The sequence below is a fragment of the Capra hircus genome, chromosome 18 (assembly GCF_001704415.2).
Source record: "Capra hircus breed San Clemente chromosome 18, ASM170441v1, whole genome shotgun sequence".
Classification (NCBI taxonomy): domain Eukaryota; kingdom Metazoa; phylum Chordata; class Mammalia; order Artiodactyla; family Bovidae; genus Capra; species Capra hircus.
This window is the reverse complement of record NC_030825.1, coordinates 3,353,461-3,380,941: the sequence shown is the minus strand read 5'-3', so window position 1 is coordinate 3,380,941 and position 27,481 is coordinate 3,353,461. Positions and strand designations below refer to the sequence as shown.

Genomic DNA, 27,481 nt, shown 5'->3' with positions numbered 1-27,481 from the left:
GCGACTTTAGAGGAGGAAGCTGGCTTCCCGCACCCACCGCCGCCCCCTCTCCTAAGCCCATCCCACCTGTGTGTGTCTTCCTTGGCTCTCTCCCCACCACACTCGGTATTTCCAAGCACCGAGAAGCAGACACGAGAACCTTCTCTCCAGTTCCGTTTTTTCTGCTCATCTAATCTTTCCCATACTGGGTGCTCGCTCCACTAGTTTCTGGAGCCTTATTCTTTTCTGAGTCCCCAGCCCCAAGCAGAGGACGTGGCACCAGGAGCACTCCATAAAGTTACTGAGAAATTTCGGTAAGGTGGGGGAGAGGTGGACAGGGCGGGGGAGACCAAGAGGAAGCGAGGGGCCTTCTGCCTGAACCGGCTGCAAAGAGGTCTAGGGAACCAGGGCGCCTGAGCCTGGGGGCGGCTTCAAGGTCCCTGTCACAGCTCCGAGGCGCGCCAGACTCGGCGCCCGACAGGCGGACGGGGCCGCGGGGAGGGCGGGGAGCAGGGCCGGCGAGCAGAAGGCCGCCGGACTTCCGAGGGGCACGCCGCTCCCCGCCGCTGGCGTCTGTTCCGGGCCTGCCGGCCGGCGGGGCACCAGGCGCGCGACCCGGCTCCTCCCCGGGGTCCCCAGTCGCAGACTTCGTGTCGGGGGCCGAACGTCCGAGAAGCCGACGGGCCTTCCGGGAACCGCGCCCCGCACCGACGGGACGGCCTCGGGAAGGGCGGGGTGAGTCCGGCGGTCTTCCCGGCGCGCGCGGTGCCCGGGGCGCGGGGGCTGCAGGGCGCAGCCGGGATCCTGGGCGGCGAGGGGAGCGCCACAGGCCCGTTTCCCGGAACTCAGGACCGGGCTGGTTTCTTTTCCTCGGCCCCGAGGGTGCGGCCTCCCTCTCCCGCCGCTTCCTGCTGAAGAAGGCGCGGTGCAGGGGAGGGGACACGCGGGGGTCGCCGTGGAGGGGCCTCCGGAAGCCGGCCCACTGCCCTGCACAGCCCCGCTGCGGGCAGTCAGTGCGGAAACTGCCGGGAGCTGATCCCACGTCTTGATGGTTAATGCCCCCTTGCTTTTCCAGAGCCCGTTTTAGGCACAAGAGGAATAACTCTGTGTTAAAAGTCTCACCAGAAAAGGTTGCTTGATGCCAGTTATTGGAGGAGAGGGGGAAATGGCATCAGAAGTTTTCATGGATTTATATTGTTGCTGCTGCTGCTGCTGCTGCCAAGTCACTTCAGTCGTGTCCGACTCTGTGGGACCCCATAGATGGCAGCCCACCAGGCTCCCCCGTCCCTGGGATTCTCCAGGCAAGAACACTGGAGTGGGTTGCCATTTCCTTCTCCAATGCATGAAGGTGGAAAGAGAAAGTGAAGTCGCTCAGTCATGTCTGACTCTTAGCAACCCCATGGACTGCAGCCTACCAGGCTCCTCCGTCTATGGGATTGTTACTAACCATTTAAAGATTTTTCACTTTTAAAATTAGTGACTTTTACCCCTCATTGTTTTCCTGCAAGGAACCTATGAACATATCCTTATTAGGGGTGTCAGCAGTTTTGCATATTATAAATAGCACCTCAGTGCGCATCCTTAGCACTCATCTGTCTATACACATAGGAGCTTCTTTACAGCACAGATTCCTAGAAATTCACATTGTTGAGTAAAAGTGTATATGTATTTGTATTCCCTTTCATCCTCTTGATATCTTTATCCTATGCTCAATAAGCCCTAAACGATTTTAGTTACAATTTTAATAACTGATATATGGGCCCCTATTTTATTACAAAAATCCTGACTATTCCTACTAATTTCCTCTTTCAAATGAACTTTGAGAATCATTTAGTTGGCAATGGCACCCCACTCCAGTACTCTTGCCTGGAAAATCCCATGGACGGAGGAGCCTGGTGGGCTGCAGTCCATGGGGTCGCTAAGAGTCAGACACGACTGAGTGACTTTGCTTTCACTTTTCACTTTCATGCATTGGAGAAGGAAATGGCAACCCACTCCAGTGTTCTTGCCTGGAGAATCCCAGGGACAGGGGAGCCTGGTGGGCTGCCATCTGTGGGGTCGCACAGAGTCGGACACGACTGAAGTGACTTAGCAGCAGCAGCAGCAGTTTCAATACCAAAATGTACCACTGAGAGTTTTACTGGAACTGCATTGAATTAGATTTATATTTGAAAAGGATTGCCAGATTTGTAATTTTTAATCTCCCCAGCCAAAATAAATAATAGTTCTCTCTATTTCTTGAGGATTTGTTTTCCATGGTTTTCTTCATACCATGTCATCACTTTTCCTGTGAAATGTATTCTTTTAAGTCATTGCTTCGATGAGTTGGATATTTTCCCCATTATCTTTTAACTAGTTATTGCTGAGATAAGGCTTTCTTGAATAAGGTAACTGGAGCTTGGAGCTATGAAGCTGAAATCCTCAAGTTTCCCTGAGCAACACTTTCACATCTGCTTCTGTCTCCAGTGGACCAGAGAAAGGCATAAAGTTCACTGCCCCTAAGAGTCCCCCAAAAATGGCCTTGAATCTCTCTGCTTAGCAACTAGGAATATCCGGGTAGCCTGAGACCCCTTGAGTCTTTTTTAGGCATGCCCTAACACTTTTCACTTTCATGCATTAGAGAAGGAAATGGCAACCCACTCCAGTGTTCTTGCCTGGAGAATTCCAGGGACTGGGGAGCCTGGTGGGCTGCCGTCTATGGGGTCGCATAGAGTGGGACACGACTTAAGTGACTTAGCAGCAGCAGCAACCCTGTTACTTCCCTTCCTAGATCAATATAATGCTAAGACAATAACAACAAAAAGCATCAAATAGTTGCTTATTTGGTTTCACTTCTACTAGTTTTTAAGCCAGATTTGGTTCCAGGCCAACTACTTTCTCCAAACTAGTACTACTACTCCTACCTGTTTCATTGAACTGTTGAGATTAACTTTGTTTAAAACTGCTTTGGAAACTGTTTCCGTGGCCCTGTACTTATTTAAATACAACCTTCTCCCTAACTTAGTGTCTTCATCTACAAAATTAAGGTAACCGCTGTGACCTCCTGGTTCCGAATCACTTAGCCTGCAGCAGGTGGATAGAGCGAGTCGGGATCTTCGCTGTTAGCATCATTCATTACTGAACCCAGTTGCTTTTGGTTGCATGTACAGCAAATATGATTCAGACTGGCTTAAGCAATAGAGAAAGTTGTTGGTTCTTGAAGCCTGTAATTGAGTAATGGGATAGACCTCAAATCCACAAACGGATTGCTGATGGAAGGAGGAACAGATTGTTGCAGAAAATATGAAGGTAGTCCAAGTGGCGCTAGCGGTAAGGAATCTGCCTGCCAACGCAGCAGAGGCAAAAGGCTCAGGCTCCACCCCTGGGTTGGGAAGATCCCTGGAGCAGGAGACGGCAACCCAGTCCTGTATTCTTGCCTGGAAAATCGCATGGACAGAGAAGCCTGGTGGGCTACAGTCCACGGGGCCTCAGAGTAGGACACGACTGAGCACACACACAGCGCATCAGGAGCAGAGAAATGGAAACTGTGTAGGCAACACAAATGTCCACCGCAACTCTGCTGAGCCTGGGAAGCTTCTCAGTCTTTACGCAAATGCCTCTGAGAGACCAGCACTTATAACAAGAAGTCTTACCGATGCATTGGCCAGTGGGGAGGCTGAAGTAGATTTACAGAGTGCCAAAAACCCACTAGGGAGGGATGGAAGGTGTGGACCACAGAGGCAGGCACGCTCAAGCACTGGAAAAAGAGACAGAAAGAAAAGTTTGAGATTAACAGAAGCCGGCTTCTATTACAGTCCTGAACATCCTCGGCTGGCTGTGGCCAAGGTTGTAAACTGAGGCTTCCAAGGCAATCTTCGGTTGACAAACAAAATTTGTTTGACCAACACAGTGTGGGACTGCATAGTTTTTAAAACATTTTTTGACTTGGTTGTGGGACTTTAAATTGACAGATTAAATATAAAAATCCAGATTTCTGACTACTCTCTAAAAACTAGAAAATCTTCTACCACTGGGCCCTTTATCCTTGATGAGCAGCAGCTGTTGACTTTACTGGGTAATCCTTACCTTCTTTAGACAGGATCTGAGCGTTTCAACCCACTGACCTATGGCCACCCCTATGCTTTGGCAGGATATGCTTGTTAGAATAGGCTGACCTGCTTTAACAAATTGACCCCAAAATGTAATGATTCAAGTGCAATAGCAGTTTATTCCTTGCTCACTTAGCAGTCCCTGGCAGTCATTCCAGGTGTATGAGCGGCTCTCCTCCGAGCGATGCTTCAGGGATCCAGGATTCCTCATTCTTGGGCTCCACCACACCCAGGGCGACATCCTCCTATACAACCAGCTGACAGCGTGTGGAGGAGACAAGCCTGACTCAAACCCAAAGTAACACTTTATTGCTCATACCCCTTCTGTGAGAAATAGTCCTATGGCCCCGTCAAGCTGCAGGGAAGTCTGGGAGATGTAGTCCCATCTGAGCCAATTTGCTGTTTATTCACCAAGTCGTATCAGATTCTTTGTGACCCTGTGGACTGTAGCCCTCCAGGCTCCTCCATCCATGGGATTTTCCAGGCAAGAATATTGGAGTGGTTGCCATTTCCTCCTCCAGGGGATCTTCCTGACCCAGGGATCGAACCCACAGCTCCTGCCACATCTCCAGCATTGCAGGTAGATTCTTTACCACTGAGCCACCGGGGAAGCCCCTGGCAAAGCCAGTACTTCCCAGCTAAAACTGGAAGGTTTTGGTGGACGCAAGCCATCTCTACCTTACGTGAAAACAATAGGAAGACCTCTTCAGCCATTTAAATCACAGACACCCTTGATGTTCCCTTATCCCAGTAGTAAATATGAAGGAGATTCCTGGAACTTAAACAGATTCCATCAGTTTCTTCCAGGTATGGATCAGCTGAAGCAGATCATCTCCTTAGGCCAGCTTATCTACAACCAGTGTGAGGAGATGAAATACTGCCAGAAACAGAGCCGACGTCTAGGGAACCGCATCCAGGGCCTGCTGCAGCCTCTGCAAATGCTCCAGGACCAAGGAGAGAGGAACCTGCCCTCCCAGATAAGCGCTGCGCTGAGCCGTTTCCAGGCTGCCCTAGAGGAAGCTAAGCAGCGGATAGACAAGTTCAGCAATAAGTCCGATATCCAGAAGTTTTTAACAGCAGGGCGCGACAGCATAATCTTTGGTGGGGTGAACCAGAGGCTGAGCGATGTCTGGGAGGAGCTCTCTCTGCTGCTCCAGGTGGATCAGTGGAGGCATACTTCAAGCCTCAGCCCAGGAGTGTCTTGGCAACAGGAAGACCAGCAGGATGCAGAGGAGGACAGGAAGGCCATCCAAGGACTGAGTGGTGAGGAGTTTTATCAGGTGGGGGATGCACATGCAGGTGTATTAGTCTCATTTTGGTGTACCGGAAAATCAGGAAGGTTGAAGAGGTTTGGGCAGGTATCTGTCGATGAGACTCAGAATTCCAGACGTCTGAGTGGAGAGGGGTGCCTGCCATGAGGCTACAGCCAGAGTGTGTATATATGATATGACTATATGGGAGTGAAGACTTGGGGCCAGTAACTCAGCAGAGCCAGGGGCAAGAGCGGAAGTGAGAGTGCCATCAGACCACGTCGGAGGCTGTGCAGACATTGCAGTGGCTGGGGTGAGAGTGGCCGGGGCTGGACTGAGTGGAGGGCAGGGCTCCAAGGGAACGAGATACGGGCTGGGCTAGAGAGGAAACAATGGAAACAGATATGACTTTACACTTTTGCAGACTGTGGTGATGTTAATTCCAGATCCTTCCCTCTTATTAGGGTTGTGGGTGGAGGGAGAGGAGTTAAGCGTAGAGTTTCGATGAACTGTCCAGGCACTGGAACTCAGAGGGATAACCATTCTCACCCTTGATGTGGAGGACGGTGCATCCCCAGTCAGGTCCGCAGGAGACTCTCTGGCATCACAAACCAGATGTGGAAGAGACCTGTAGGCAAATGGTTTTTTGTTTGTTTGTTTTTTTGATGAGGAAAAGTGAGGCATTTTTAATTCCCTCAACCAAACACCTACCACCAAGGAAAAGTGAAGTCAGGAATTGGGTTGAAGTGATGTTGAAAGCATCACAGCAGCTGATCCTGCCAAAGAGCAGGACTGGTCCCTGGCCTTCCTCATCTTTAGCGTTCATTGGTCCACTTTCTGGTAGAAGGAGGCACCTCGGTGTCATCAACTTGGAGGAAAGCATATACTTCCTGCAATTGTGTGAAAACATTTTGACTTGGTAATACTTTCACACAGGACAAAATTCAAAAGGCATGAGGTGGGAATCTGCCTCTCACCCTTGACAGCAAAGTTCCATTCCCAGACACATGCTCTCTTACCAGTTTCTTGAATAGCCTTTTGGAGAGTCAAGTATCTATTTTCTTTCTTGTTGTTGTTCAATCAATAGCATACTAAGCACACTGTTCTCCTTCTTGTTTTTCTCATTAAATAAGCTCATTAAATATTCTTCCATATACATACCCATAGAGTTGTCTAGTATCCTTGGTTTATAGGGACCAGATATATTCAAGGAGCTCTCTATTGATGGATATTTAAATTGTGTCCAGTTTTTCACTATTGTTAATAGTTCTACAGCGAGTCTTTCTGTATGTATTTCAGGATCTCCTTAGGGAAAATTCCTAAAAGTTGAGTTACTGGGTCTAATTGCTAGATCAAAGAGTATGGACATTTTAAAACTTTGATACAGGTTGGCAGATTAACTTCCACATAGGTTTTAGAAATATTAATGCTATGAACCAGGTATGTGTTTGTCTGCTGAGATTTTCCTGGTTTGAGCACTGAAGGTCTCATATCCTCAGAGCTCCTCAGTCCTGAGAAAACTGGGATGGTTGGTCACCCTATCTAGTATATGATCAATTTTTACCATATTTCTGAATATGTAAGTCAGGATATATATGACTATAGCATGGTTCAAAAAAACCCCTCAGTGTCTTAGAGAAGGAAATGCCTTTTTCTCATTCAGAGAAAGTCCAGGAGACTCTCTAAGGTAGCTGTCGTCCTTCCAGGATGTTTCAGTATTGTGGCATTTTCATGTTGACACAGACTTCCCTGAAAATTTCTTTCACTTCATTTCTTGGCCAAAGCAAGGCACGCAGTCATGTGTCAGGGCAGTTCCTGTCTGCTTGGAAGTGGAGAGCCAGATATTCGTGAACAGTAATCATTCCTACTGTAATGAACATGAGAGAAGAGAAAAGGATATCTCAGTGTGCTTTCACTGAGCATTTCTGTTTTTGAGAATTTGCTGCTGTTTTTCTTGCAGAGAAAGAAACTGTAAAAACTTTATTGAGGCAATTGGAGAACATAAAGGAAACCATCGAAGCCGTGCAGAGCTGTGAGTTGCCACGTACCCTGCTGCTTCTGGCTGCCCCAAACTAGAAGTCATGAATTTGTTAGAAACTTCGGGCTCCCCCACCCCAGCTTGGTCCATTTTCTGGCCTGGATGGCTGCAAGCAGCCCACAGGTTTTGGGGATGTGTTCATGGCTGGCCTAGGCTTTTGTGCGTGGGGTCATGTTTGAAGGGGATTTCTTGACCAGCAAGATATCTTCCAGCACCTGTTAAAGTGCTGACAACTTCCTCTCTCTCTCTTTTTTTTTCCCTTGTGGCTTGTGGGATCTTAGTTCCCTGACCAGGAATTGAACCCGTGCCTCCTGCAGTAGAACTCAGAATCATAACCACTGGACTTCCAGGGAAGTCCCCTGATGACTTCCTCTAGATAGCATCAAAGCTTCAATTCATTTGCTGAAATTCCAAGAAGAAATTCAAAATCCAATACATGTATATGTATGACTGAGTCCCTTTGCTGTACCCGTGAAACTATCACAACATTGTTTGTTAATCAGCTGTACCTGAATACGAAATTAAAAGTTTTTAAAAATTAAAAAAAAATTCAAATCAAATTAAAAATGCTTAGCCATTCTACACATCTGTGAGTCTCTGCTTTATGCTAGAGCCTGTGTGTAGAGGAAACTAAGGTATAGAGAAAGACTCTGCCTTCTGAGAGTTCCCAGCCACGGCATAGAGTAAGGGAGACGAAAGACACACAGCAGCAGTGGGGTTACTGAGCTTAAACTGTGTGTCTGCCTATCAGAACTGAACTCACTAGACAAGATGCCAAACGCTCAGGCGCCAAGCTGTTGTGCAGTAGGAGGAGATGAGAGAGATGGATTGAGATGGGGTGTAGGCTGGAGACAGGCTGGATCCGAAGAAGAGGGGAAAGAAGTACATGAGACGTTCGGTTACCATCAGCTGTGTCTCTACCAGTCACTCAGAGGCACCGGGACCTCTCTCCCGGGAGGAGGCATCAGAAGCTCCAGGCAGACCCAGCTTGGTTCACTAGGAGGGGCTTCCCTCTCAAGCGTTGCTAAGATGCCTCTTCCCTCATAAGACACCCTCCTCAGCTATTGACTCTTTATTACCTTCTCTCCTAGGGATGAGGTCAGATTCACAGAAACCCAAGAAGGGGTTCCCACAGGATCAAATCAAGGAGATTAAGAAGGAGGAGCTTCCAGAAGCTGATTGGATCCTACTAAAGGAAAATGAATCCAGCACACTTTATGAAGGAAAATACCACGAATCTCCAGTGGCCATAAAAGTATTCAACAACTCCCAGGCCAAAGACATTGGGTAAGTTGTTTTATATGGTTCTCTCCCCTAGTTACTTCCTGTCTGTAACTCAAGGAGAGGGGCAGACTGTCTCCATATTCTGATATGGCAGAACTCAGACCCCAGAGGTTTAAATATTGGCTCTCTGTTATTAAGGAACACAGTCTAGACTTAAAGGTACGTCTTCCAAAATCGATTCTAGAAACATCTCTTGTTTATTCATGTATTTAGATATTTTTAACGGCAGGTTCCCTTTCATCGCTGTTTCTTGGGTTCCCATCCCTTTCACGGACAATAAAATATTTTGTTTGTATGTGTTCTTGCAAATGTTTGCTGTTATTATACACGTGCATTTTAAATGTTCACAGATGTAGTGTGTCACGTCTGCCGCCTGCGTTTCTTACCATTATCACTCAGCGTCATGAAACTTATACTCTGCTTGTAGTCCTTTCCTTCTGACTGCTATCCGTGGTGGAAATCCACAGTTTGCCTCTTTTTCCAGTGATGGAACACAACCTGCTTCTAACTTTTGCCCATCAAAAATAACGCTGCCATAGGTATCCCTTTATGGCCCTGTATGGGAATTGCTTGGGGCTGTGTTGCCAGGAGAGGAACTGATGGATCATAGGGTATGCATATATTAAGTTGACTAAGAATTACCAGGTGACTCTTTAGAACAGGTTGTATATGCCTATCCTCACCCCTGGGAGATGCTGATGATCCCTCAAGTGAAAGTGAAGTCGCTCAGTCGTGTCCAACTCTTTGTGACCCCACGGACTGTAGCCTACCAGCCTCCTCTGTCCATGGGATTCTCCAGGCAAGAATACTGGAGTAGGTTGCCATTTCCTTCTCCAGGGGATCTTCGTGACCCAGGGATCGAACGTGGGTCTCCCACACTGCGGGCAGTCACTTGACCATCTGAGCCACCAGGGAATGGCCGATGATCCCTCAAGCCCCACGCACATACAGATGGTCACTACACCGAATGTTTTCTGAAGGACCTCCCCAACCTGAAACCCTATTTTCCCTTTTTATTCTCATAGAATAGTGAGGCATACTTTCAATAATGAAATCAGAACCATGAAGAAATTTGATTCCCCCAACATCCTGCGCATGTTTGGGATTTGCATCGATGAAACAGGTAAGAGGTGCCTCCAGGACTGGGTACCCTGTCTGTGGCCTGTCATACATCTTTGTGCTTTACTGCGTTGTTTTACAACAACAGCTCAAAGGGTGGCATCTGCATGGTGCTTTTATTATTGACATCCGTTTTTTCGCATCCCACGATGCAGGTTCCCATCTTCTTTCAGGAGAGGAGGCTTGAAGTTGGCTTCAGCCTGAGGGCTGGTTTGCACTAATGCAACCACATCTCTTCCTGCTGATTCACTGGGAACCAAGGAAATGCTTGTTCAGATGCTGACCTGGGTGACGAGTGTATTTTGTTGCAGTAAACATTGCAAAGCTGACTGACCCAAACAGGACTCTAACCTTGACCATTAGTGGCTGCATTTCCTCTCACAGTGTGGCTTCTCCTGCTGGTTATGTTTTGCTGCTTTTGCCTACAGAGAGGACAGAGCAGCTCCCTTCTTATCCCCTCTGGAAGTTTCTGCACAGGCTCAGGTGACCTGACTTTGGAGCATAGAATCCCAGGCTAAAGGAAAACTTCTAGTAATATTTATCCTCCTGGGTGACTGACTCAATCTGTGTACGTCAGTAATTATCCTCCTGGGTGACTGACTCACTCTGTGTACATCAGTTCTTACAGGTCTCATGGCCCTGCCCTGAGGCCTCAGCTTCCTGTCTGAGCTCCCCTACTCAACATATTTATTCAACTTCCCGTGAGCACTGTCTGGACAAAGCAGGCCCTGCCCTCTTGGGTTGCAGTGTTGAGTGGGGGAGTCAGTTACTCAAATAACTAGGGGAAGAGTAGAGTTCTGACATGCCAAAGGCCACAGAGAAGAGGCATGGGGACTCTGTGGGTATTGGACTCATTCAAGGAGTCAAACCATGTGAGATGGGGACGGAGAAACACAGCAGAGCTGCGTCTGTCTCTTGGAGAGAGGGTGGGATGGGCTACAAAAAACAGGACCTCTGAGCAGGGATGGATCTTCACAGCAATCAGCTCTTTTCCATCAGTGACACCCCCTCAGCTATCCATCGTCATGGAGTACTGTGAGCTCGGGACCCTGAGGGAGCTGCTGGATCGGGAAAAGGACCTCACCCTGGCCAAGCGCATCATCCTGGCCCTGGGGGCAGCCAGAGGCTTGTACAGGTACCAGCGTGGGGAGAGGGCGCCCAGAGGAAGAGGATGAGTCTGCCTCCGTTTCTGCTTGACCCAGAGACAAGCAGAGAAGAGGCTGGAAGCCTCCTTGAGCAAATCACCACATTTAGCAAATAAAAATACAAGAGGTCCAGTTAAACTTGAATTTCAGATAAGCAATAAACAATGTTAGTACAATGTAAGTATGTTCCAAATATGACACCAGATATACTGTTACTGAAATTTCAGATATACAGAATTCCATATAACCCCTATACTTTTTTAGTACTTTCTTTTTTTTAAAGTATTGATTTTTCAAAATTCAAAATCATCTGGATGTCCTTTATTTTATATAATCTATGGTTCCTTTAGCCTAAGGGCCCCCCAAAATCAGTCACTAACAGACCACATACGTAGTTATTACCGTATTCACAGTAATCCCAATATTATTTATTTAATATTTTCCCTTTGATTAGCTCACTTTGTAAAAAAAAAAAAAAAGGAAAAAACAGGGGACAGTTTCTATTACTACCATAAATTGGAGACCAGAATCACTTAGCACAAAAAGGTGACCACAAATAAAACCAAAACAATGTTATTAAATTCTGGTTAAATGTTGCTGCCTAGGAAAAGATCTGCAAATCAGACCAGCATTATCTTTTCGCAGAGGAGATGTTAGCAGATTTAGAGAAGTGTCAAAGACCTCCAGCACCAAACTGAGACTTTCTTCTTGACATAATCAGAAAGACTGGAATTAAAAGAATACCTTTCTTACTATATCACCTTGCATGCCACTTATCCCATACTTTGGGGAATACTTCCTTAGCTCTTTCTTGGAAATCGTACAACTTATCCTCCTCAACTTTGTACACTAGTGGGTTGTGTGAGAAGGATCTGGACTGTAGGGGACACTGTGCCTATCCAGACGACCGCTGACCCTTACCTGATCTGCACTCTCATCCACCACTCAGCATACTTTGCTGCTAACAGCTCATCACCGCCATCTGTAGAGGAACATCCAAGGGTGCTAGAGCCTCTAGGCCCTGAGAGCTGAAAATGCCCAGGAACTTCACAGCCCCGTCCCTGACCCTGTTTCTCTCCTCCCCTCCCTCACCCCAAGCCATAGTCACTGAACGACCGGTATGGGTACAGAAGTCCAGCTCCTTTGGTTCATGCAGAACAAACCCTGAGGGGCAGTTATTCTCAGAGGTCCCTGTGGGATTAGGCTGAGCCTGGAACTTCACCTGAAGTCACGCCTTCGCTTGATTTCTCCTCCTTCTCTGCCCTGCTTCCACAGCTCCCTCACTGGTTTCCTGGGACTATCTTCTCTCTTAAAATTTCACTCCCTGATTTATCTTTGGCTACCCTGGGTCTTCGTCGCTGCATGGGCATTCTCTAGGTGTGCGGAGCGGGGGCCACTCTCCAGCTGTGCAGAGAGGGGACCGCTCTCCAGTTGTGGAGCGGGGGGCCACTCTCCAGCTCTGCAGAGTAGGGACCGTTCTCCAGTTGTGCAGAGAGGGGGCCGCTCTCCAGTTGTGCGGAGCGGGGACCGTTCTCCAGCTGTGGAGCGCGGAGGCCATTCTCCAGTTGTGCGGAACGGGGCCGTTCTCCAATTGTGGAGCCCAGGCTTCTCACTGCGGTGGTTTCTCTCGTTGCAGAGCTCAGGCTTCAGTACTTGTGGCATGAGGGCTTAATTGCTGGAAATACCTTCCTAATCAGTCACTTGTACAGTCCATGCTGATGATCTGCTTCTGGGAGAACCCAACCTGAGACTGACTCTATGATAGAAGCCCCAAATGGGAGGCAGGAGCTCCATTCATCCAAAGAACTTAGGCAGGTTCTTTACCACTAGTGCCACTTGGGAAGTCCCCACCACTTACTGAGTTGGTGGAAACTCCGGCTTTCCATTCTGTTTCAAGCAGAAGGGTCCTAGATATGGCCCAGCCATCCAGCCATGCCTCAGCCCTTTGCTTTGCTCACTGCTTCCCAGGCAGAGCCCCGCAGAAGCGTGCAGCACACAGTTGTCAGATCTCACCTCTGCATCCTGGTTTTCCCACTAACCCATGGATACCTACCCAAGAAGAAGGCTTGGTACTGACCAGCCTCATCATCCCGGTAGTGACTGCCATGCTTTTCAAGAACGTCTGTGCGGGGGCTTCCCTGGTGGCTCGGCGGTAGAGAATCCACCTGCCAATGCAGGAGACGTGGGTTTGATCCCTGGTCCAGGAAGATTCCACATGCTGCAGAGCTGCTGAGTCCATGGGCCACAACTACTGAGCCTCTGTTCTAGACCCCGGGAGCCGCCACTACTGAGCTCATGGGCCACAGCTACTGAAGCCCACATGTGTCTGGAGCCCGCTCTCCGCAACGAAAGAAGCCACTGCAATGAGAAGCCCCAAACTAGAGAGGGGCACTGCAACCAGAGAGTGGCCTCCGCTCTCTGCCACTAGGGAAAAGCCCATATAGAGACAGAGACCCTGCGCAGCCAAAAATAAAATAAATAAATAAGATTATTTTTTAAAAAAAGAAAGTCTGTGCAAAGGTCACTAACGTACCCTGCCTTTGGTCACATCAGGCTGCACCATTCGGAAACACCCTCAGAACTCCACAGGAGCATCAGTAGCACGAGCTTCCTGGTGACTAAAGACTACAGTGTGAAGGTAAGCGTGGCCTTCCGGGCACCCTCTGAGTTTGACCCATGTGACTGTTTGGTGCTGGGAGAGGCATGCATGTTTCCCTAAAAGCCTGTGCGGGCTTGTTTCTCTGCCTTCACCGTGGAACTGGCTGAAGCGCTTCCGAGCTCAGCGCTTCCTACGCCTGGACAGTGCCCCACGTGGCCCGCACTGGACAGACTCAATCCTCCCTGCCCTTCTGATGCTCATCTCCCCCACTGTCCACCCAGCAGGGGCGGGCTAAGAGCTGTCTCCTCTTAGATGCCTGGACACCACTTCTGTGTCCCTGCAATACCCATGAGGGTGTCTTCTTAGGTCCAAGGAGGCATCCAGACTCACAGACTGGCCGTGGCCCACACTTGGCACCTGGAGGCAATCAGAAGGGTATCATGCAGGAAACACAGCATGCCACCTAGGCAGCATCAAATCCTTCCATCCAGTGGGAGCCACCACAATCCTCCAGGAGATATCCTCCTCAGCCTCACCCCAAGTGCGAGAGAAAGAGGCTCCTCTCTGTGGGCACAGGAGAAGCTTAGAAGCCTCACGACTCACAGGAGTGAATATTCTTTTTTTAAAAACTGGAGGAGTTTGTGTGTGTGTGTGTGGTATCACTGCGTTTTCTATTTATTTATGGCTGCGCTGGGTCTTTGTTGTTTTGCAAGAGCTTTCTCTAGCTGCAGCGAGTGAGGTCTTCTCGTTGCAGAGGCTTCCTTGTTGTGGAGCACAGGCCCTGGGCACTCGAGCTGCAGTAGTGCAGCCTGCGGGCTCTAGGTAGTTCTGGCTTCAGTAGTTGTGGCTCACGGGCTTAGTTGCTGTGTAGCATGTGGGATCCTCCTGGACCAGGCATCAAACTTGTGTCCCCTGCACTCTTATCCACTGTGGTTCCTGATCCACTGGGCCGCCAGGGAAGTCCCCGATATTCTTTTATAAACTCCGCAGGCATGCCTTCCAGTATCCCCGCAAGGGGCGTGCCAGGTATGAGTCACCACATAGCCCAGCACCCCTATAGCTCTTCACAGTCCCCACCGCCCCTACCTCTCGTCCATAAATGACTTCCTGGTCACTGGTCATTTATTAATCAGCAGCAATATATATTACTTAGGAGCATAAGTAACAGTCTGCTTTTGTCAGGTTCCCAGGGGAATAGAACTGAAAAGTTCACTGGCGTTCGGATTGTCCTGTGGATGAGGAAAGGGTTTTGTTAACCTCACGTCCACAGTTCCCAAATGCTAAAAGAATATATTCTTTGTCATCTGTAGATAGCTTTCTCTGAATAACAAGAGACAGGTCTTTTCTGCCCTTCAAATGTCTTTCCCCACCACTCAGTGCAATTTAGTTCAGTCGCTCAGTCATATCCAACTCTTTGCGACCCCATGGACTGCAGCACCCCAGGCTTCCCTGTCCATCACCAACTCCTGGAGCTTGCTCAAACTGATGTCCATCGAGTCGGTGATGCCATCCAACCATCTCTGTCGTCTCCTCCTGCCTTCAATCTTTCCCAGCATCAGGGTCTTTTCCATTGAATCAGTTCTCTTCATCAGGTGGCCAAAGTATTGGAGCTTCAGCTTCAGCATCAGTCCTTCCAAAGAGCATTCGGGACTGATTTCCTTTAGGATGGACTGGTTGGATCTCCCCGCCGTTGGTGTAATATAAGAAAGTGTTCCCAAAGCACGGTGTCTATACCACTCTCCTGGTGCTCATCACATGTGACTGTAACATGTGCTATTCAGCTTCTCACCCCTGGTGGTTAGTGTGGAGCCAGACGTCAGAGGATGTCAGCGCTCCTGAACTTGTCAATAAGAAGGAGGAGCCACGTAAGCATCTAATTCTTGCCCCAGGCTTGGCTCCCTGGCTGCATTTGGCACAGACAGCCCTCTGCACACAAATGGTGCTAATGACGGATATACACGGAGCAGGAAGAACACACTCTCCCATGACTTGTGCTGTGCCTTCTTTAAGAGCATGGCATTGGCCAGGTGGGGACAGATACGACAGAGAGGGTCCCCTGTCTTGTTGGAGGGTTTTCGTTTCTTTGTTTTTGTTTTGTCTGCCTCCAAGAGAAAACAAGCCATTGGTAGCTCCAGGCACCCCTATCCATCCTAACACAGGGGAGTTATCTAGTGAGGAAGCCCTGTACATATCTAATGCAGTAATATTAGAATAACTACAACATGCCAAGCCTTATGCAGCAGAGCAGCTAAGCTGTGAGCCACACCTGCCGAAGCCCAGGCGCCTGGAGCCTGTGCTCCTGACAAGAGAAGCCACCACAGTGAGAAGCCCGAAGCTGGGGAGTAGCCCCCACCCCGCTATTAGAGAGTAGCGCCGCGACTAGAGAGTAGCCCCCACTCTTTGCAACGCGCCGACAAAGACCCAACACAGCCAAAAATCAATCAACTAATTTTTAAAAAACATACCAAGTTTTACAGGTGCTTGACAACCATCATTTCAAGTAATCCTCACTGTCTCATTTTTACAGAGAGGAAACCTCTTTGTGTTTCTCTCGGTCAATGCACCATAATAGATTGAACCCAGAATGCAGCCAGGAGAGTAGCCACACGGCCAGGAGACCTCACTGGAAACATCCCAAAGGAAAAAGACCATCCCCTGACAGTCACGTGTAGCACCAGTTCCTGCCCTCTGCTTCCCACCTGAGAGCGTGCCGTTTCTTTCCGCCTCTGAGTCACCTCTCTCTCTAGCTTGCAGGATTTGAGTTGAGCAAAACACAGACCTCCATCAGCCGACGAACTAGAGGAAAAGCAGCAGAGAGAGTCAGTTCTGCCGCCTACATCTCACCCCAGAGGTTGGAAAATGTGTATAATAAATACGACATAAAAGCTGAAATATACAGGTATGTTTATGTTCTCGTGCTAATTCTCAGATGAACCTGACAAGAAAGTCCAAGTCAAATGCCAGTAGGGAGGAGCATCCCTGGAATGTAATTGATGGTGATGAGAAAGTTCACCGTGGGGAGTTCCTGGTGGGCTAGTGGTCAGGATTTAGCACTCCCACTTCATGGCCTGGGTTTAGTCCCTGGCTGGGGAAACTGAGATCCTACAAGCTACACAGTGCAAAAAACAGAAAAAAGAAAATTCTCTGTGTTTTCTGGAAATGGCTACGGGGCATGGAAGAAAGGAAACTTGTTATCACTGTTCGTTTTCTTGCTTCTCTTTTAGCTTTGGAATTGTCCTCTGGGAGATCGCCACTGGGAAGAGCCCATTTGAAGGTAACCAGTGTGGAAGCTGACTCAGACGGTAGACTAGAATTAAACATCAGTGCTGTCCTGGCCGCTTTCTTCTTCAATGTGGGCACTGCCTGAGCTGGTCAGTGGGGTCACTGGAAGCTCCTAGGTCTCCAGTTCTCAGGGTCCCTAGGTCTGATGCCAGCCAGCAGCAGCCAGAGGGATGTGTGGGTGCCAGAGCAATCTTTAAGCCTCCCGTCATACCATTTCCACTCCAGGTTGTGATTCCAAGAAGATCTACCAGCTGGTGGCTGAGTCTCGGCACCGGGAGCCAGTGGGCGAAGATTGCCCTTCACAGTTGCGGGAGATCGTTGATGATTGCCGTGCCTATGAACCCTCCAGGAGGCCCTCTGTTAAAGGTAGGGCTCTTTCTGGTCTAAAGAGCATGGACCTCATGTGTTGCTTAACATTTGTGAAAGATTTTCTTTGTGTATCACAACCAGGGGTGGTTTTGCCCTTCGGGGAACAGTGACAATGTCTAAAGACATTTTTGACTGTTACAGCTCAGGGGAGGTGGGGTGGCGTGGACATGTCCACTGGTATCTGGTGGACAGAAGCTATTCAACATCCTAGGATGCACAGGACAACCCCTACAACAAAGATTATCCAGCCCAGATTATCAGTAGCACTGGAGTTTAGAAACCCTGACCGAAGGGCATTGTTTAGTCTAAAGTGGGTTGGGAAGGCAGATTATTCCAGCCTATACTCTTTCTGTAGCTCAGAGGAGAACTATATTGGGCATCTACCGACCTGGGGAGTTCATCTTCCAGGGTCATATCAGTGCCATTTTAGTTCACTGATTCCTAAAATGTTGATGTTCACTCTTGCCATCTCCTGGTTGACCACTTCCAGTTTACCTTGATTCATGGACCTAACATTCCAGGTTCCTATGTGCAGGGGTTAATAGTCAGCCACCTGTTGCTCTGGCTAAGCCATGAGAAAATCACTGTGGGAAAAGAATAAAAGCAAAATATAGCAATACAGCATAACACAAATGAAAGTACATTGGGTTGATCAGTTGGGGTCATCATACCCTGCTAAGCTAAGGAAAAACATAGTGTGGACCTTGGAATGCCGAGTCAGCGCAAGTTCAGAACGCTGTTTGTGCACACACTAAGATGTTTTCCCAAGGCATATGTTGGTCTGTGACCTCCAGCTAGGTGAGAGCCCTTGTACAAGAAAATAACAAAGATAGTTTAAAGTAATCAATAAAGTGGGAGACGTAACCAGGGACACAGGAGGCTGACTTCATCGTAGCACAACAGGTACTTTCTGCTTGCCAAGACACTCAGTAAAAGTGGTGCGGCTCCAAGGAACAGGGCTCTTGACCCAAGAGGCTTGAGTCCCCCAGCCCCATCTTTAAAACTTATATTCTGTCTCTACCTTCCTTTTCCCACACGGTGCGTCAGCCACTTTCGAGCCCTACCTGCAGTGCCGGCGGCAACACCGATGCCATATTGTTCTTCACAGCGTAGGACTTTTACTTCCATCACCAGTCACATCCACAACTGAGTGTTATTTTTGCTTTGGCTCCATCTCTTCCTTCTTTCTGGAGTTATTTCTCCACTGATCTCCAGCAGCATATTGGGCACCTACCGACCTGGGGAGTTCATGTTTCAGTGTCCTATCTTTTTACCTTTTCATACAGTTCATGGGGTTCTCAAGGCAAGAATACTGAAGTGGTTTGCTATTCCTTCTCCAGTGGACCACATTTTGTTCGAACTCTCCGCCATGACCCGTCTGTCTTGGGTGGCCCTACATGGCATGGCTTATAGTTTCACTGAGTTAGAATGATCTCTGTTCGTTTCCAAGGCAAACCATTCAATACCGCAGAATGCCAAGACTGTGCCCCAACCCATAATGCTGAAGAAGCTGAAGTTGAACGGTTCTATGAAGACCTACAAGACCTTCTAGAACTAACACCCAAAAAAGATGTCCTTTTCATCATAGGGGACTGGAATGCAAAAGTTGGAAATCAAGAAACACCTGAAGTAACAGGCAAATTTGGCCTTGGAGTACAGAATGAAGCAGGGCAAAGTCTAATAGAGTTTTGCCAAGAGAATGCACTGGTCATAGCAAATACCCTCTTCCAACTACACAAGAGAAGACTCTACACATGGACATCGCCAAATGGCCAATACTGAAATTGGATTGATTATATTCTTTGCAGCCAAAGATGGAGAAGCTCTATCCAGTCAGCAAAAACAAGACCGGGAGCTGACTGTGGCTCAGATCATGAACTTCTTGTTGCCAAATTCAGACTTAAATTGAGGAAAGTAGGGAAAACCACTAGACCATACAGGTAGGATGTAAATCAAATACCTTACAGTTATACAGTGGAAATGACAAATAGATTCAAGGGATTAGATCTGATAGACAGAGTGTCTAAAGAACTATGGATGGAAGTTCGTGGCATTGTACATGAGGTAGTGATTAAGACCATCCCCAAGAAAAAAGAAATGCAAAAAGGTAAAATGGTTGTCTGAGGAGGCCTTACAAATAGCTTAGGAAAGAAGAGAAACAAAAGGCAAAGGATAATAGGAAAGATATACCCGTTTAAATGCAGAGTTCCAAAGAACAGCAAGGGGAGATAAGAAAGCCTTCCTCAGTGATCAGTGTAAAGAAATAGAGGAAAACAATATAATGGGAAAGACTAGAGATCTCTTCAAGAAAATTAGAGATATCAAGGGAGCATTTCATGCAAAGATGGGCACAATAAAGGACAGAAATGGTATGGACCTAACAGAAGCAGAAGATATTAAGAAGACATGGCAAGAATTCACAGAACTGTACAAAAAAGGTCTTCATGACCCTGATAACCATGATGGTGTGATCACTCACCTAGAGCCAGACATCCTGGAATGTGAAGTCAAGTGGGCCTTAGGAAGAATCAGTATGAACAAAGCTAGTGGAAGTGATAGAATTCCAGTTGAGCTATTTTAAATCCTGGAAGATGATGCTGTGAAAGTGCTGCACTCAATATGCCAACAAATTTGGAAAACTCAGCAGTGGCCACAGGACTGGAAAAGGTCAGTTTTCATTCCAATCCCAAAGAAAGGCAATGCCAAAGGATGATCAAACTACTGCACACTTGCACTCATCTCACACACTAGCAAAGAAATGCTTAAAATTCTCCAGGCCAGGCTTCAACAGTACATGAACTGTGAACTTCCAGATGCTCAAGCTGGTTTTAGAAAAGGCGAGGAATCAGAGATCAAACTGTCAACATCTGTTAGATAATCGAAAAAGCAAGAGAGTTCCAGAAAAACATCTACTTCTGCTTTATTGATTACGCTAAAGCTTTTGACTGTGTGGATCACAACAAACTGTGGACAATTCTTAAAAAGATGGGAATACCAGAGCACCTTACATACCTCCTGAGAAATCTGTATGCAGTCAAGAAGTTAGAACTAGACATGGAACAACAAACTGGTTCCAGATTGAGAAAGGAGTACATCAAGGCTGTATATTGTCACCCTGCTTATTTAACTTATATGCAGAATATATCATGTGAAATGCCAGACTGGATGAAGCACAAACTGGAATCAAGATTGCTGGGAGAAATATCAATAACCTCATATATGCAGATGACACAACCCTATGGCAGAAAGTGAAGAAGAACTAAAGAGCCTCTTATTGAAAGGGAAAGAGGAGAGTGAAAAAGTTGGCTTAAAACTCAACATTCAGAAAACGAAGATCATGGCATCTGGTTGCATCACTTCATGGCAAATAGATGGGGAAACAGTGGCTGACTTTATTTTTTGGGGCTCTGAAATCACTGCAGATGGTGACTGCAGCCATGAAATTAAAAGACACTCCTTGCTCCTTGGAAGAAAACTATGACAAAGTATATTAAAAAGCAGAGACATTGCTTTGCTGACAAAGGTCTGTCTAGTCAAAGGTGTGGTTTTTCCAGTAGTCATGTATGGATCTGAGAGTTGGACCATAAAGAAAGCTGAGTGCCAAAGAATAGATGCTTTTGAACTGTGGTGTTGGAGAAGACTCTTGAGAGTCCCTTGGACAGCAAGGAGATCCAACCAGTCCATCCTAAAGGAAATCAGTTCTGAATATTCATTGGAAGGACTGATGCTGAAGCTCTAATTCTTTGGCCACTTGATGCGAAGAACTGACTCACTGAAAAAGATCCTGATGCTGGGAAAGATTGAAAGCAGGAGGAGGGCAAGACAGGAGATGAGATGGTTGGATGACATCACCAACTCGATGGACATGAGTTTGAGTAAGCTCCGGGGAGTTGGTGATGGACAGGGAAGCCTGGTGTGCTGCAGTAATGGGGTCGCAAAGAGTTGGACAGGACCGAGCGACTGAACTGATACTTTCTCTCCCTTCCTTCCTTTTCTTTTATCAACTGCTGCTGCTGCTGCTAAGTTGCTTCAGTTGTGTCCAACTCTGTGCGACCCCATAAGACTGCAGCCCACCAGGTTTTCCCGTCCCTGGGATTCTCCAGGCAAGAACACTGGAGTGGGTTTCCATTTCCTTCTCCAATGCATGAAAGTGAAAAGTGAAAGTGAAGTCGCTCAGTCTTGTCTGACTCTTTGCGACCCCATGGACTGCAGCCTACCAGGCTCCTCCTTCCATGGGATTTTCCAGGCAAGAGTACTGGAGTGGGGTGCCATTTTCCTCTACTGAGACTTTTATTTCACCACGTTATCAGCTGCTCCTCCGTAGTTTCCCTACACCATCTCCCTCAATGGGAATGCTTCCCTCCGCTACTCTAGATCCAGATCTCTCAGGCTTTCCACGAAGCTCCAGACACAAGAGAACCTGACTCACATGCAGTCTATCTAGAAACTGGGGAAGTGTTTCCACTGAAGTTGCTACAGTATTCAAAGAAACAAAATCATGTTCTTCCTATCTTTATTGTGATATGTATCACAGTACAGCAGTGATTCAATATGTATGTTCATTTTTTTAAGTCGAAGATAAAGAACATCACATATCCACTCCTGGTTAAAGACTTGAACATTACCACTAACTCAGAAAGGGACCTTCGCATCCCTTGCTTTCACATTCCTCTCCCCTGCTCCAGGAGGAGCCACTATCCTAACTTTCTGGTAGAAGTTTGTCTATGGTTTTAGTTTATTTATTTATTTTTTTCAGGAGAGAATATGCTTTTAATATTACAGTTTGAATGATAAAATTTTACAATTATAATACAGCAGGCATACATATAATACAGCATACAGCAGTAACAAAATGAGGAATCATTTCAAATTCTTAAGTAAATCCTATTACATAAGCATATACATAATCTTTAACTCACTTCCCTAACCAATCAAATGTTAGAAAAGAATTTTTTAAGACATAAGCCTACTAAGACAGAGAGAATGGAAGACAATATGAAAGGAGTGAAATTTTGAGTCTGGAAAGCCAGTGGACAACTAGTAACTAGATTAGCAGATATCCTAGAAAACTGAATCATAAGTCAAGCACGTGAACCAAATGTGAATTACATGGCAGAATTTCCAGGGAATTATGGGTCACATCAAGTATTTCTGAAAGTAAGAATGATGGAAAGAAGGGAGGTTAAAACAGTAAAATAAGGAAAATTGGTTGAAAAAACTCCTTAACCAAGGTACACTAAATTATGGGCTTTCCTGTGGCTCAGCGGTAAAAAAAAGCTGCCTGTAATGCAGGAGCCTCAGGAGATGCAGGTTTGATCCCTGGGTTGGGAAGATCCCCTGGAGGGGGAAGTGGCAACCCACTCCTGTATTCTTGCCTGGAAATTCCCATGGACAGAGGAGCCTGGTGGGCTACAGTCCATAGGGTCACAAAGAGTCAGACACAACTGAAGCAGCTTAGCACAAATGTATAAGGACTTTGTAAGTGATATCATGCTATATTCTAGCACAACTTTCTTCAGTTGATCAGGCAGCATGAAGAAATGATTTGAAATTCATCCATGCTAACGTGATGGTTCAAACTCATTCTTTCGCAGTGCTGTATAGTAGGCCACTTAGATAGCCATGCACGCTACTTACCCCTTCCTCTTCTATGGAGATTTTAATCGTCCTGTTAGGAACCTCACCCTTAAACATTCTTGTGCATGTATCCTGGGGCACACAGGTGAGAATATGCTGAGTTAGAGACCTGGGGGTGGAGGGCATTGATAAATGAAGATTAAATGCCTGAGAGAGGAACTAAAGAGATAGGTGTCCAGGCTTTGGGGGCAGTCCCCCCAAGGACGGCGCCACTATTTACAGAAGTCTCTGGCACGAAGTCCTTCAAGGCCTGTTCATTGATGGTCCATTGGGAATCACTCTAACAGTCATGTTAGAGAGGGTTTCTCATCCCTTCCCTTCCTTTGCCGCATCCCTACCTTTTGGAATGAAAATCTGTTTTGCCGAAAGTTTTACTTTTAAGTTCAAAAGATTCATTAACAAAAGAAACCACTCGTTACACACACAATAAACAATTTCAATATTTAATAGAGGATTGATTGACTTCATTTCAATATATAGTCATTAAAAGAAGAGAAAAACAACAGAGAAAAGTAACAGAACATACATCACCAAATTAGGCCAAACAACCTCCAGACTTCAAAAGTGCTGGGAAGTCCCTCGTTAACAGCAATCTCGAGTCCCATTTGGGAAAAGGTCCGCGGTAGTGCGTCTACCCCACGGGTGAGACTTCAAATTGCAGTTTGGGGAGTTCCTGTTTATACTCCCAGGCTGCCCACTGATATGAGGATCAGCCTGCATGCAAAAGGCAGTGATGGTTTCTCTTTAACTTTTACAATGTTGTTTGTTTCACCTCGTGAGTCACAAGATTTTCTGGAACCCTAGGGAGCAGGCCAGGCCTCCAAGGGCTCAAGGAAATCCAAGACCCATTCCCTCTCTGATCTAAAGTGCCGCTTGGCTTCCTGGTAACAATTGGTGTGTTTGCAAGCAGGCACGTAGTCCAGGCAGGCTCAGAAGTCAGTCTGTGGCCTGCTCTCCTGCTTCTGAAGCCTGAACAAGACTACTTCCATTTTGATTTCCCTAACAAAATCTAAGCCTTGGCCTAGCTTCTACCGGACACTTTCTCTTTGCCCTCATAGCGCAGACGGGCAGACTCGGTGGCGCTTCCTGAAGAATTACCCTTCAGGGTGGATGAGAAGCTGCAGTATTTTCTACAGCAGCTTCTTCTCCTTCAAATTCTCCTTTGTCTTCTTCCTCCTTTTTCCAGGCTCCCTTAAACCCAGGTCCTCCTGCTATTAGAGAATCTAATACCTGAGACTAATTCACACGAAGATGTGTGAGCTTACGTCTCCCACAAGGTAGTTGTATTTTAAAAGTTGTCCAAGTAAAATTACAAAAATAAAAGAAAAAATAACTAGCAAAAGTTGTCCAAGTGAGAGGGAACATCACATTCCAAAGGCATGAATGCTGATGGTGTTTTGGACTCCAGCCAGACCAAGGGGAGTGCAGTTTCTACACTGTTTTGTAGTATGGAAATGTCTTTGTTTCTAACGTGACGGTCAGTTCCTGAGCTTGTCTAACTTTCTGTTCATTCATTCACAGAAATCTTAAACAGACTGTCTTCCTTTTATTAAGCCACGTGTTGAAACTGAAACTGTCCCTGAACAAGGAGTTGGAAGAACACGAGCTGGGCATCTTTTTCTCTCAAATCCTTCAGCATGGATTTATTTATGGATACAGGGGGGCAGCACTTCTCTGTTACAAATAGAAAACAACTCCCGTAATCCATGCCACTCCCAATGATACTGTCAAAAGTACACCTTTGATAATAACTCTGATAGTTTTACAAAAATGTGTCTCTCTCTGGATCCAAACCTCTTGGGATTGTGACTTAGCAGCCCCTCCCATCAGGAAGTCGAATCTAGGGCTTTCCTGGTGGGCTCAGTAGTAAAGAATCCACCTGCCAATGCAGGAGACATGGGTTTGATCCCTAGCCTGGGAAAATCCCACATGCCACAGTACTAAGCCTGTGCACCACAACTATTGAGCCTGCGCTCTAGAGCCTGGGAGCCACAACCACTGAGCCCAACTGCTAAAGCCCACCCACCCTAGAGGCCGTGCTTTGCAACAAGAGAAGCCACTGCAATGAGAAGCCCGCTCACTGCAACGAAGAGTAGCCTCCACTCATTGCAACTAGAGGAAAGACCTGCGCAGCAATGAAGACCCATCACAGCTAAAAATTAAAAAATAACCAACTTTTTTTTAAAAAAAGAAGTAGAATCTACATCCCCACCACTTGAACCTGGGCTGGTATTGTAACTGGCTTTGACCAACAGAATGTCGAAGTGGTGGTGTTTTGGTTCCAAGCCCAGGCTTCGAGAGGCCTTACAAACTTCCACCCCGTCTCTTGGAGCCCTCCCCTGCCAGGAGCAAGCTGCGCAAGGGTGCTGGAGAAGGAGAGGCTACATGGAGCCGTCTGTCACAGAGATGAATCCATTTGAGACCAGAAGAACCGCACAGCAGAAGCAGCCCAGACGGCCCATTTACAAAACCATGAGCTAAATAAATGGCTGTGGTCTTAGCCACTAAGTTCCAGGGTGAACTGTGACAGCAGTAAACAGCTGGGCAAAGATTGATCCTTCCTCTTTCCCACTGAACTAAGTACAGAATCCCCCTTTGGATCCCCAAGGCCTTTTATCTCTGACGCCAACCTGATCTCCAGTATCTGGTCCCAGAGTGCTCCCGCCAGAGACTGCAAACTCTAATACCTGTGAGGTCTAGTGGGAGCCTAAAAAGTGAGTTGAGCCTGAAGGAGAGACTTCGGGGAACAGGTGAACTCTGTGAAGAAAGGGCAGCCTCTGCTCAGCTGCAGCCTGTTTTTATCATATAGGAACAGGACCCCAGTGTTTCCAGAGCCATCCACTTTGTCACATTTTTGGTAAATTGTCCATCTTTTTAAAGATTGGCACTTCATTAAAAATTATTTTTATGCTGTACAGGACAAACTAAATATATTAGCCTAAGAGTTCTCAGAAACCCATGTCTCCTGGATGTAACCTGTTTGTTCTGAATTTTTTTACACCTTTGCTCTTGGTAAGGTGACCTCTACTTGTCACTGCTTTTCTTTCCACCTGAACTCATCCCAAATCATTCAACAGCAATGTGCTGGGCATTGTTCCAATTACTGAGGAGACAACAATAGGTGGGGGCAGGCAGGGAGAGGAGTCAATTGGGAGCTTGGGATGAACATACATAAGACAGATAACCAACAAGGACCTACTCGATAGCACAGGGGACTCTATTCAATATTCTGTGATAGCCTATATGAGAAAAGAATCTAAAAAAGGAGGAATATATTTACATGCGTAAGTGGATCACTCTGCTGTACGCCTGAAACTAACACAACTATAGTTCCATAAAATTAAATTAAAAAAAAAATAGGCAAAATAAATTGGAGCTTATAATCTGGGGAATAAAATTGTGGTTCATTTCTATTCCTTTTTATCTTTTATTTATTCTTGATGTTTTTAAACCTAGAACATTTTTAAGTTAAAAAAGAGTCAACCAGGACAGGTTGAACACTGAGGCTTTTCTTGAGCTAATCATCGGGTAGTGCTATTTTCATCTTTGAAATCTTTTGTTCTCTGTGGCTATAGGGGCTACAGCGTAAGTTCTCCCTTATAGGTTATACATGCTCTGGCAGATCCACCTGCAGAGGCGGATTCACTGTAAAAGTATTAGTAATAAAGCTTAATCTTCAGGGACCCCTGACTCGCACAAGACAGCTTCCAAAGCCCTATACCTAATTTTTTCCTCAACATTTATAAATATAAAAATTTTCAAATACTCAGAAATGTCAGTAGAGTTATGCTCTGAACATCTGAATAGTCACCACCTAGATTCTACACCTAACAATTCACCATATTTTATCACATACTTATCAATTTAGCCTTTCTTCTTCTTACTGTTGATCTATCCTTACTTTTTATGCATTTAGAAGAAAATTTCAAACATCAACACAATTCATCACTAAACATTTCAGCATTTATATTATTAACTGCAGTTCAATATTTGTTTACAGGGTGGTGGTGGTTGTTTGTTTGTTTGATGGGGGAAGGTAATGTTTCCATGTTGTGAAATACACAAATCCTAAATATACCATTTGATGAGATTAATAAATTCATACAGATGACTGATCCAGACCCCCATCAAGATGACAAACATTACCATCATGCCCCAAAGTCCTATTATGTGCATACAGTCAAACCCCCTCTTCACTCCTGCCCTGCAATTCTGATTTAAATGGCATTTTTGAGGTATAATTGTCCCACAGTGGATTACACGTTTCACATGTGTGATTTGATGTTTTGACATATATATGCACCACCACAATCAAGATAATGGACATGTGCATCCCTTCCCAAAGCTTCTTCGTGCTCCTTTATAATCACTCCCTCCCACCACCCTACCACCCCCATTTCCCTAGGCAACCACTGACCTGCTTTCTATCATTACTGATTAGTTTGTGTTTTAAAATTTTATATAAATGTAATCATATGATATATGATAAATTTGCCTTCTTTCAGTATAACTTTTGAGATTCATCCATGTAATCACATGTATCCTTAATTTATTCCTTTTCTAGCTGAAAAATAGTTGAAAACTATGGCAATGTATGAGTGTAACCATTTATTTATCCTTTGATCTGCTGATGAACATTTGAGTTGTTTATAATTTTTGGCTATTACAGATAAAGATGCTATTGATTTTTA

At 46.3% G+C, this 27,481-nt stretch overlaps 1 protein-coding gene across 3 annotated transcripts; it reads left to right on the top strand.

Moving 5' to 3' along the window:
• MLKL (mixed lineage kinase domain like) lies at positions 1-27,481 on the top strand. 3 transcript variants are annotated; one of them, XM_013970972.2, is made up of 11 exons: positions 1-293; positions 4,865-5,330; positions 7,278-7,349; positions 8,447-8,642; positions 9,665-9,762; positions 10,758-10,893; positions 13,457-13,541; positions 16,250-16,401; positions 16,727-16,776; positions 17,010-17,150; positions 24,312-27,481. In XM_013970972.2, exons 2-11 carry the CDS (start codon positions 4,877-4,879, stop codon positions 24,341-24,343), a joined length of 1,416 nt encoding a protein of 471 aa, XP_013826426.1. In that variant the 5' UTR covers positions 1-293; positions 4,865-4,876; the 3' UTR covers positions 24,344-27,481. The 3 variants fall into 3 exon arrangements, with proteins under 3 accessions (XP_013826426.1, XP_017917192.1, XP_017917193.1); XM_018061703.1 differs by having other exon boundaries at positions 10,737-10,893; XM_018061704.1 differs by lacking the exon at positions 1-293 and adding an exon at positions 545-714 and having other exon boundaries at positions 10,737-10,893.

Coding starts and splice junctions, on each gene's coding strand:
- MLKL (XM_018061703.1), top strand. CDS start 4,877: ATGGATCAGCTGAAGCAGATCATCTCCTTAGGCCAGCTTATCTACAAC. Junction 8,643..9,664: donor TCCCAGGCCAAAGACATTGG/GTAAGTTGTTTT, acceptor TTATTCTCATAG/AATAGTGAGGCATACTTTCA. Junction 13,542..16,249: donor CTAAAGACTACAGTGTGAAG/GTAAGCGTGGCC, acceptor CTCTCTCTCTAG/CTTGCAGGATTTGAGTTGAG.